Below are 12,708 nucleotides of genomic sequence, written 5' to 3' on the forward strand. Positions count from 1 at the left end.
TCTCTCTCTCAAATAAATAAATAAAATCTTTAAAAAAAAAAACTTGTAAGTAAAAGTATATTGAAAGACAAATTTTGTATGCCAAAAATATACCAGTAGCCATTAAATCTGTGCAGTAATATTTAATAAAATGTCAACTGGAGTTGCAGACAATAGAAGATATACTTAACTGGATATTTGGAAGAAAAGAGTTAAAGATTCAAGGTTCTCAAGGTATGGTACCCAGACCAGTTGCATCAATATCACCTGTGAACTTGTTAAGTTCAAATTCATGGACCCACCACCCCACACCAACTGAATCAGTAACTCTATGGGTGGAGCTCAGCCATCTGTGTTTTATCAGGCTTTCTAGGAGATTCTCATGCATGCTAAAGTTTGAGAACCACAATTTCAATTCAGTCCCTTGTTGAAAACCTTTCTATAATGTCCACTGTTCTTCCTAAAGTCCATTATATGAAGTGTAACCATCTTTCCTTGACAACTGAAGATTCTGAAAAGTCTTAGTTATTATTTTGAAAAAACAATGTTATTCTTGACTTGAACTGGAAATGAAAATGTAGCCCGCAAGTGTACACTGACCTCACTTATGTTCTAAATGTCCCTTTTTAAATAAACATATCTTTGACTAAAGCTCATTTTTTTTTTTTTTGTTATTTGACTATTTCTGCTATAGTGGGAAGCAGCAACAATTCTGGCAACTGTAGTGTAGGTTTTAGATGCCCTCTAAAATTTACATTTCTTTGATCAGTAATTTGTGATAGTATAGGCATTAGGCATAAATAAGCTAAGAAAAGGATAAGTCAACTAACCATTTAGAAAAGAACTCCTGGTAGTTACATAAGTGCATATACTTAGAAAAACTTAAATACACCCATATGTTCATACCAAATGCTAATTAGAATTGATACTTATCTAGTCATCATTTGCAAGTCTATCAGGTAGTCTCCTTAGCCATACCTCTAATTTACCAGCAAATGTGCATAAAAAGTTAAAAGCAGCAAAACTACATTTGACAAGAAATATGTGAGATATTCCCAGTGTTCATTTGAGTCTCCCCTTTTTATCCTGAATCCTCTCTCCAGGAACTTAAGTTTCCTGAAATTATTCCATATTTATCACTCCCATCTCCAGGAATCAGAACACATTTTGTCATACTACTTTGAGCAGTTGAGTTCTTAAATTTTCCTGTAGGTGCACAAAAGTGACATCTCAGCTTTTGAAAATGTATTTCCTCAAGTGAGACCTAGTCTTAGGAAATAAGATGAAGGTAATTAAATACATACCCAAAGTTGGTGCCTCTGGCCAGGGGGGCTCAGCTTGAAAAAAGCACCATAGAAGGACACAATGTTTTTGTGGAAAGAGTACTTCTTCAAAAGGTTGAGTTCGGTCCTGAGATCCTCTTCCTCATCCTGCAGAATAAGAATACACAATAGACAATAAAGCTCTTAAGCTATGCCAGTTAATAACTATGGAATCCTAAACTATGGCAGAACAAAGGAAATCCTATGGCTACCCATTATGTCACAGATAATAAAATCTCAACTAGAAATGTCAGAGAATGGAGACCTCTGGTTAACCGGGAATTTGGGAGAAAATAAAGCTTAATTGAAGATCCTTTAAATGCAGCGGTTCTCAAAGTGGGATCCCTGTACCAGCAGCAATGGCCACTGTATAAAGTTTTCACTGAATAGAGTCATTACATTTTTGTTTATTTTGTAACAGTTTTATTGAGATATAATTCACATACCATATAATTCATCCATTTAAAGTATAAAATTCAATGGTTTTTAGTATATTTACAGAATTATGCAACCATCACCACAATCCATTTTAAAACATTTTTATCACCCCAAAAGGAAACTTCATATTCTTTAGTTATCACTCCCAAATTCTGCTACACACACAACCCAGCTTTAATGAACCACTAATATATTTTCTATTTCTTTAGATATATCTATCTTGGACATCTTATATAAATGAAAATCACATAATATGTGGACTTTTGTGACTTTTTTCAAGATTCATCCATATTATAGAACATATCATTATTTTATTCATTTTCACTCATCAATTGATAGACATTTGGATTATTTCCACCTTTTGGCTATTATGAACAATGTTGCTGTGGGCATTCATATCAAGTTTTTGTGTGAATATATGTTTTTAGTTCTTTTTGGTATATACTTAGTAGTGAAATTGTTAGGTCAAAAGGTAACTCTGTATTTAATATTTTGACGAAATGCCAAATTGTTTTCCAAGTGCTGCACCTATTTATACTTCCAACAGCAATGATGATTCCAATTTCTCCATACCCTCACCAACACTACTATTTTCTGTTTTATTATTATAGCCATCTTAGTGGGTTTCAAGTGGTATCTCATTGTGGTTTTCCCTTGCAATTCACTGATAACTAATCATATTAATGATCTATTCATGTATTCATTAGCCATTTGTATATGATCTTCAGAGGAATGTCTAATTGAAAATCTTTGCCCCTGTTTTCTAATTGGGTTATCTGTCTTTTTATTATTGAATTGTAAGATTTATTTATATATTCTAGATCCAAGTACTTTATAAGGTGTATGATTTGCAAACATTTTCTCCCATTCTGTGGGTTGTTTTTCACTATCTTGATAGTGTCCTTTGAGAAACAAAATTTTTAATTTTGATAAAGTGATTTATTGATTTCTTGTCTTATTGTTTATACTTTTAGTGTCGTATCTAAGGATCCATTGTCAAATCTAAGGTCATGAAGATTTATCCAAATGTTTCCTTCTAAGCATTTTATAGTTTTAGTTCTCACATTTAGGCCTTTGATAATTTTGAGTTAATATTCATATAAACTAGGGATGTAAGTTAATTCTTTTACATGTGGATATCTAGTTGTCTCAGCATTATTTGTTGAAAAGACTATTTTTCTCCATGAATTATTTTTGCACCCTTGTCAAAAATCCATTGACCATAGATATATGGAAATAGTCCTATTCGACTGATCTGTATGTCTATCCTTACACCTGTACCACACTGACTTGGTTTATGACTCATTGCATTTTAAGGTACAGGTTTTATCTGTGCTAATCCTTTTAAAGATATGCTTAAAGTCATTCATTTTCTTAATCACAACAGTGATACATATGGATAAAATGTATTTATATATATGAAGTAAAATATGTAAATGCTATACATTCACTGAATATTTCCTTCTACTAGTGGTAACAGTTGTGTGTATATTCCTCCAGTCATGTTTATTCCTTCAGAATATATATATCTCACTACTCTGCAACTTGCATGTCTTATTCTATACCTAAAGTGCATGCTTCTATATCAATAAACATAAATGCACTTCCTTTTTATGGATGCATAGAATTGCGCAGATTAAAGATATGGGTCTGCCACTCAGGGAACAGATCAGGGCTAAAGGTACTGTTTTTGAGGATTATCTCTACAGTGATAATTGAAGCTATCCTTTTGTATGGGATCTCCAAGGTAGAATACATAATTTCAAGAGATATCTTTACTAGAAGACAGTATAATGTCATCAGAAAACAGCATCTAGGGGCACCTAGGTGGCTCAGTCAGTTAAGCATCAACTCTTTTTTTTTTTTTTTAAAGATTTTATTTATTTATTTGAGACAGAGAGAATGAGAGAGACAGAGAGCACATGAGAGGGGGGAGGGTCAGAGGGAGGAGCAGACTCCCTGCAGAGCAGGGAGCCTGATGCGGGACTCGATCCAGGGACTCCAGGATCATGACCTGAGCCGAAGGCAGTCGCTTAACCAACTGAGCCACCCAGGCGCCCAAGCATCAACTCTTGATTTGGGCTCAGGTCATGATCTCAGGCTCCCAGTGCAGAGCTTGCTTAAGATTCTCTCCCTCCCTTTTCCTCTGCTTCCTTCCCTCCCCACTCCCTCTTTCTCTCCCTCTCTAAAAAAAAAATAATAATAATAAGGAACATCTACACTGGGCAGTAGGACACCTGGGTTTTGCCACTAATAGTTAAAAGTTGGAAATTCACTTAATCTTCCCAAGGTTGAATTTATCCTCAGAAATCTGATGGAAGTTGGCAGCCATTACCTCTCTCCATGGAACATTAATGGAGCCAAATGTGACAATTAATTTAAAGTTCTTTGAAGTCCTTGAAAGAAGAATGTTATAAATGTAAGGTATTATCATACAGTATCTCTGTTACTTGACCTTCTCATTTGCTTTAGAGTGTTATCAGAACTATATACCTTTCTCCACTTTTTACCCTAATCTACAAACATCAGCAACTTTTGTTTCTATCACTTTTATTATACTGGATTGAAATGGGAAGCTATTCCCCTTATACCATGAGGTATAAGTAGTTTGTTTCCATATGTTCCATAGTAGTTTCCATATGTTCCATAATCTATCTGTAACTATTCTTAACCAATCTAAAAAAAGCTCTTTTCTTCTCAATAATTTAAAAATCATCACACTTTATATGTATAGAGGTGCAATGCATTGGAGAAAAATATCTTAAAATGTTAACTTTAAAAAAGTAACTTAAATTGTTAGGAATTTCCAATGAGCATATCATCGGTTTATGCATTTAGATATCATATCCCTAACTTAAAGGAACTTACATACAAGGAAATAAGATTCACATACATGAATTACAACCATTGATGAATACAGGATAGTGCATAATGAAGTTGAGGGTGATATGAAATGACTCAGGAAGTAATTACACTTTACCAATGGATTAATGACCTGGGTCCTTTGAATTCCTACTAGCTCTAAATTTCATTTGATTATAAATAAAACAGTTCTCCTACTGCATCTATAAAAGTTTAATTTATATAACCTTTTCAAGTGTACTCTTTATTTTACAAAGTAAATATACAGTAGTATGTAAAGAAAAGATTATTTGACCAAAAAGTGTAATTTTTATTTTTTAAAATTTGAGTATAGTTGACATACAATGTTACATTAGTTTCAGGAGTATGACATAGTGATTCAACTTCTCTATATGTTATACAGTGCTCACCACAAGTGTAGGCACCATCTGTCACCACACAACACTATTATAATACCATTGACTGTATTCCCTATCCTCACCTTTCATCCCTGTGACTTCTTCATTCCGTAACGGAAAGCCTGTATCTCCCAATCCCTTTCACCTATTTTACCCATCCCCTCACTTTCTTCCCTCTGGCAACCATCACTTTGCTCTCTGTATTTATAGGTCTGATTCTGCTGTTTGTTTATTCATTTGCCTTTTTAGATTCCACATGAGCGAAATTATATGGTATTCATCTTTCTCAGTCTGACTTATTTTACCTAGTAGACTGGCTAAAATTAAAAAGACAAGAAATATCAAGTGTTGGAAAAGATATGGAGAAAAAGGAACCCTCATGCACTGTTGGCAGGAATGTAAATTGGTATAGCCACTTTGGAAAAAAGTATGGAGGTTCCTCAAAAAACTAAAAATAGGAAAGAAGACTTGTTAATTAAAAATAGGTGGGTTCTGAAATCCAGTGAAAAAAGATACCTTTGACTTCTCTGGGGCAATGAATAAAAAAAGGGTCAACCTCTATCTTTAGTTCTCCCCAGAATTTCCTTCAATTACCTTGACTTGATGACCTGAGGGTAGGGGAAAATACATCTTTCAGCTGAAATTAATAGGTAACTGAATATATCTAGTCAGGTATCATTTTCCCTTTTAGCTTATTCTTTGAGACCCAGTAGAAAAATGGACAATTTTTTTATATTTAGCTATAATGTGGTTGGACTTTAAAAATAGTTATGAAATCAATATAAGGCAATGTACTAGGTCCAGAAATGTCCCCAAGTGTTCATAATATATCTTGGAAAAAGCCTGAAATCTCAGAGAAATGACTAGCAGCTGCAGAACATTCTTTAACATTTCCCTGGGATTTTCCAGTGGATCTACCCATAAATATTCAACAACTAGAAAATAAATCTAGACACCTATTTGTCTTTGGGGGGAAGGAGAGGGGCCTGGTTTCTCCAGCTGGAAACCCAATGACAGGTTCTCTCTTTGTATTTATTGTGTAATAAAGGCAGAAATAAATAAAACAATCAACTTGTTGCATGAGAATTATATAGGAGTTCAAGTTCCAGTCTCATCCCAGCCTCCCAAGGAAGCTCAGTTAATAAGCTCCCTTTGAATTCCCTTACCCTGTTTTCTACAAAGCTAAAAGTTGATCCTTGTGACTTTCATTCTTGCCATGTAGGACCACTGAACTTTCTGCTTTCCTTCTGATGTGGCTGTCCTTTGAAATGGTAACAACATCTGCCATCATATAGAAAAAAACCTCAGGAACTAGCAATTCTGTATGTACACGGGCACTTTCAGTTCCTAGCAAGACACCATAGTTGTGTTGAAAGGAATATGAATTCATAAAGAGTGTGATAAATAGGCATGAGATGATGGTATGGAGGTAAGAACACAAAGAACATGTAAAAGAAGCAGGGGCCAGACTAAGTCCTTTAATTTGTTTGGTAGTTTGATTATCAAAGAGCTTTTTTTGGGGGGCGCCTGGGTGGCTCAGTTGGTTAAGCGACTGCCTTCGGCTCAGGTCATGATCTTGGAGTCCCAGGATCGAGTCCCGCATCGGGCTCCCTGCTCGGCAGGGAGTCTGCATCTCCTTCTGACCCTCCCCCCTCTCATGCTCTCTCTCAAATAAATAAATAAATAAATCTTAAAAAAAAAATAAATAAAGAGCTTTTTTTTTTATTATGTTATGTTAATCACCATACATTACATCATTAGTTTTTGATGTAGTGTTCCATGATTTCATTGTTATATGCAAACAATGAAATCATGGGACACTACAATCAAAGAGCTTTTTTTTTTCTTTCTGGGTTAGAAAGTTCAGGTCCCCAAGCAAGAATAGAATGGCTGGGCTCCAGGAAGCTATGCAGTTGCATTTGACCGTATTTTTAACCCTGTTTATAAGTAGGCCAAATTTTCTGGTGCCATTTTACTTATGAGGAATCTGAGGCCTAGAGAGGTAAGACCAGTTTTCCAAGTATTTCTTAGCTACTAGTGGTAGACTTGGGATTTAAACTCATGTGTCTGGACTTTCACATTATTGTTATTTCCATAAACCCCTGACTCAAAGAGATGTGTGTGCAAGTCACAAACTTCTTATCCCAAAGGATTCAGGATGATTTAGAGATACTAACTGGCTGATCAGCTAGCAGTTATTTTTCTTACTAAAATATATAATCAGAGTTCAAAGTTTCCAACTAGAAAAACTTTTAAGAGTGAGTTTCCCACATAAATGTAAACTCCCCCAAAACCAATAAACCAAAATCAGATATGTTTGGAAAGCATTAGTGTGTTTGCCATTCTCAATTAACAGGAAGTTGAGCTTGTGAGAAACATGTAAGTACATTATATCCATCAGGCCAAGTGGGTAATTTAAAACTCTTAGACATATCCCAGTAATATGATGCTATAGCATTTCCTGGCTCAGGGCCAGCTGATTCCAGAGTAGCCTGAATATCCTTATTTTTGTCAAAAAGAGGCAGCTCAAGGATACCACAACTTCCTTTATAATTTCACCCAATTCTAGAACCAAAATATTTTTCCCTGTGGAAAGAATACCAGAGACGTTTGGGGAAGAAAGGGATTTATTAACAGAAATGTTTGATGAAACCAAAATTAGTCAAATGATTATATTTTTCATGCCTTACTCTTTGCAGCTTCTTGACCTACCAAAGCATGTTATTAATCAGTACTATCTGTTTCATTTGGATATGCTTTGTCTTCTGAGATACACTGTAAACAAAACAGGAGCCTGGTGCTTACTAGATGAATCATGAAGCTGTTTATCAATAGCTTTCTATATAAATAAAAGTTTTTCTGAATGTGATTGTGTTAATGGAAAAAGTTATTTTAAATCCTGAGATTATATTCATTAAGGCACAAAAGGTTGAAAATATTTGAATACCATATAGCTAAGGAGGAAAGTAAGAAAAAAAGATATCAATGAATTATACTGATAAGAGCAGGAATTCTGCTTTTATGCCCACAGAATATTTTGATAGATCACTAACATCTACCGAAAAAGAATTTTCTTTGTCTGATCTTATTCTAGAGCCAGAAAATTATTAGAGTAAATAGAGACTGTTTTGTAAGACAGTTAAAAAGCTTCAAGTAGAAAGCATCTTTACACTCCTTTATCTATTCAAGTACTGTGCCAGATGTCTGAAGACTTTTAGGTTGGATAGCCTGTGGTTTTCTGTCTGCTATTGTTCTTAAAAAAAAAAAAAAAAAAAGAGTAGTCCTCATTTAGCTCATCTACCATAGCAATGTTTCTTAGAATCATAATGGGTGAATAGCCAGTCAGTCTGGAATACCCTGTAAAAAGTGTAAAAAAGACCTTGACAAGGCCAATTTAAGGCAAAATTTTCTCTTGGTTTCATTATCTCTTTTGTTGCTACTCAGCTAGAGGGCTCTACGCTCTGTGGATATAATCAATCCTTCACCTGCTGTCAACTCTTACCTGTTCAGGGAACCATTTCTTCTAGCTCCTGCTTTCTGACAGATGTTAGTGTTCAAATATGATTGAATCTATGTGAATGTGTTAAAAGATAATATGTTACCACTTCCAGGCAAGAATATTTTAGTGGCAGCCTTCTAGAGATAACAATACAAAGGGTTAGTTTAAAGTTGAAAATTAAAGGAAAGACAACTTGAGAGCTAACAGGGACTTTCAGTACTCACACTGTATCTCCATCCAACAGACTTTTGATATTTATTCACTCTCACTCTCCTTCCTATTTCAGGTAAAGGGGTCTGCAAAACCAAGAACAAAATGTTATTAGACCCACTGGTACACTCTGAAAATGATTTATTTTTAAATATTTTGTGTTCTTTTGGCACTCAGTGGAAGAGTAACATATTCTTTCTCTCAATTTTCACTAATAATTTTACTTAAAAAATCAGATTCGTATATATACAGAAACTTGGCACTAAATTCATAGTAACAGATTTAACTGCCATATTAATGGGAAAATTACAATTTGATGTTTGTAAAGTGCTATTTGTCCTTACAAAACAAAGTAATTGAAACTATGGTCTAAACATGCTTTTTAAATATTTCAAAAGTTAAAGTATCTAAAATGTAGATTAAAGTTAGGTCAAAGTTCTTTCAAGTCAAAACAAGGAAATAAGTATTTTAGAAAGTCACACTCAAAAAGTACTAGGCTGAGTATTTGGAAGGCATGGTTTGTAGGGCAAAATAAATCCACAAAACTTCAAAATCCCTTGAAATTCACATTGTTTTACAACAGTTTTTTCAACATTTGACATTTACTGGCAAAATAAAAAACATAAAACTCCTTAAATAGTTTCAGCAATTCACGCATTGCACAAAATGGAAAAGAAGTTTATGGCATTGACAACAATTCAATGAATATGTATAGTTTTTCAATCATAACATTTGAGAATTTTTCTTTAGGGTATAGTGAAGTGAAAATTTTTTGACCTTTGCTATGTTCATACTAATATTATCTTGAGAAAGTGAGGCACTCATGCTAAAGAAAGAAGACAGAAATCAGTGCTTAGCAAATTCTATGACAATATGTTATGAACTATGACACAACTTTATGAATGTTAGCAGGAACAGTGCCAATTAAACTGTCTCTCTTGCTCATCTGTCAGAAAATGCCTGAAAAATGTGCATCTCTGACAAATTCTTTCCTTCTACCTGTCATTGAGAATCTAATGGCCTCAATTCTCAAAAGGAAATGTTGGGACAGGGAAAAGTATATGATGGAACACTGAAGGATGAACATGGTATTAGAGGAAATCTACTCTTTACCATCCCTAGAGATAATCAACTAGAAATAGGCAGGAATATAGATATTTTCTTCATACTTATAGAATGCCAAAATATGTGGACCTTTCACTGTGAAACATTTCTTATGTATAAATATACTAACTCAATAATAAAGATACTATACTAATGGATAGAAATAATATTAAGTGATAAATATAAAAAATCCAGATTAACATAATTATAATTATGTATAATAATGATTAAAAAACAAATATTTTCTGAGCTGTTTATCCCAAGACCATAGTCCATTAAGTGAACAGAATATGGACAAACATATTACCTTACGAGCATTCATCACTTTAACAGCTGTAAATGCACCAGTTTTTTCATGGAGACCCTGAAACACAGAATAGTAATAAACATTAAATACTATCTATATAATCAAGAAATAAGCATTCATGGATGAATGGATAAAGAAGATGGGTGTAGGGGGGCAGAGCAAGATGGCAGAGGAGTAGGAGACCTGGATTTCATCTTGTCTCAGGAATTCAGCTGGATAAGGATCAAACCATTCTGAACACCTACGTACTCAACAGGAGATTGCAGAAAGGAATAGCAACAACTCTCTGAACAGAAAAGCGACCACTTTCTGGAAGGTAGGACATGCGGAAAAGTGAATCCGAGGCGATATTCGGGAGGATAAGCGGCGGGGGAGGGGCCTCCGTCCGCTGCTTCTGGCAAGTGATAGAGCCGCGGAGCACAAAATCGGAACTTTTAGAAGTAGGCTCTGCTAAGGGACATCGCTCCAGTGGCTAGGCGGGGGGTGGAACCCTTGTGGGACAGTGTGGTCTCAGGACCCTCAGGGTCACCTCGGGGTTGCCATAAACCGTGATCCGTGGCACAGTCGGGCCACTGCCCTCCAGCAGGGACCCAACAAGCAGCAGATCCAGGGAGACTCCCCTTCCTCCCCCGGGGGGAGCAGCACGGGAGCGCACCGCAGGGATCTGCTGGGTTTGGAGACTCCACATGGGGTCGGGTGCCAGAGATAGAAATGCTTGGTCACAGGCTGGGTGAGCACGGAGTGCGCCCAGAGACTGGGGAGATGGGAGTGACTGACTGCTTTTCTCTGGGGACTCACTGAGGAGCGGGGCCCCCAGTTCTCAGCTCCTCCGGGGCAGAGATTGGGAAGCTGCCATTTTCACTCTCGTCCTCCAAAGCTGTACAGAAAGCTTGCAGGGAACAAAAGCTCCCGAGAGCAATCCCGAGCAGATTACTTAGCTCTGACCAGCAAGGGCGGGGCAATTCTGCCTTCAGGGAAGACATTTGGGAACCACGGCAACAGGCCCCTCCCCCAGAAGATCAGCGAGAACCGCCAGCCAAGACCAAGTTTACCGGTCTATGAGGACAGCAGAACTCCAGAGCTAGGGGAATAGCACATAGAATCCATGGCTTTTTTACCATGATTCTTTAGTCTTTCAAAGTGAATTTTCTTTAACTGTCTTTTTTTTTTTTTCATTTTTCTTTTTCCCTTTTTCAACCAACATCCTATCAATTCCTTTTTTAAAAAAACATTTTTTTTTCATTTTTAGAGTCATTCTATCCCTCCATAGTAGTTACCCTTATTTTTGGCATATATATAAGTTGTTCTCTCTTTAAAATTTTGAGATACAGTTTCTTCTAACAGATCAAAATATACCCTAAATCTCTAGTGTATGGCTTTGTTCTAGTCACCTGCCTGATCACATTCTCTCCCTTTTTTTTAAAAAAAATCCTCTTCTTTCTTTTTTCAAACAACTTATCAATTCCTTTTATAAAACTTTTTATAATTTTCATCTTTACAGCCATATTCCATCCCTTCATTGTATCAACCGTTATTTTTGTACATATATATGTTTTTCTTTCTTTAAATTTTGGGAGGCCCTTTCTTCTAACAGACCAAAATACACCCAAAATCTAGTGTGTGGCACTGATCTATGCACCAGCCTGATCATATTTGATCATATTCTGTTTTTCTTGTTTTGTTCTGTTTTTGTTTGTTTTTATCTTTTTTTTCTTTTTCTTTTTTCTTTATTTCCCTTTATTTTCCCCCAGTTTCAGGTCATTTCTGATTTGTTTAGAGTATATTTTCTGGGGACGTTTTACCCTGTTAGCAGTTTGTTCTCTCATTCATCTATTCCCCTCTGGACAAAATGACAAGACGGAAAAAATCACCTCAACAAAAAGAACAAGAGGCAGTACTGACTGCCAGGGACCTACTCAATACAGACATTAGTACGATGTCAGACTTAGAGTTCAGAATGATGATTTTAAAGATACTAGCTGGGCTTAAAAAAAGCATGGAATTTATTAGAGAAACCCTTTCTGGAGAAATAAAAGAACTAAAATCTAACCAAGTTGAAATCAAAAAGGCTATTAATGAGGTGCAATCAAAAATGGAGGCTCTAATAGGATAAATGAGGCAGAAGAGAGAATCAGTGATATAGAAGACCAAATGATGGAAAATAAAGAAGCTGAGAAAAAGAGAGATAAACAACTACTGGATCAAAGGGCAGAATTTGAGAGATAAGTGATACCATAAGAAGAAACAACATTAGAATAATTGGGATCCCAGAAGAAGAAGAAAGCGAGAGAGGGGCAGAAGGTATACTGGAGCAAATTATAACAGAGAACTTTCCTAATTTGGGGAAGGAAACAGGCATCAAAATCCAGGAGGCACAGAGAACCCCTCTCAAAATCAATAAAAATAGGTCAACACCCCAACATCTAATATTAAAACTTATGAGTCCCAGAGACAAAGAGAAAATCCTGAAAGCAGCTCAGGAGAAGAGATATGTAACCTACAATGGTAGAAACATTAGACTGGCGACAGACCTATCCACAGGGACCTGGCAGGCCAGAAAGGACTGGCAGGATATATTCAGAGCACTAA

At 35.8% G+C, this 12,708-nt stretch overlaps 1 protein-coding gene across 1 annotated transcript in view; it reads right to left on the minus strand.

Moving 5' to 3' along the window:
* NRK (Nik related kinase) overlaps nt 1-12,708 on the minus strand; it is a 139,902-nt gene that overhangs the window by 68,684 nt on the left and 58,510 nt on the right. Inside the window, exons 3-5 of the mRNA XM_035007360.1 lie at nt 10,120-10,176; nt 8,723-8,794; nt 1,284-1,409 (exon numbers count right to left, since the gene is read on the minus strand). Of these exons, the coding sequence (XP_034863251.1) occupies nt 1,284-1,409; nt 8,723-8,794; nt 10,120-10,176 (255 nt within the window). The remainder of the gene's footprint in view (nt 1-1,283; nt 1,410-8,722; nt 8,795-10,119; nt 10,177-12,708) is intronic.

Source organism: Mirounga leonina, unplaced genomic scaffold (assembly GCF_011800145.1).
Source record: "Mirounga leonina isolate KUSES-001 unplaced genomic scaffold, KU_Mleo_1.0 Mir_101222, whole genome shotgun sequence".
NCBI lineage: Eukaryota > Metazoa > Chordata > Mammalia > Carnivora > Phocidae > Mirounga > Mirounga leonina.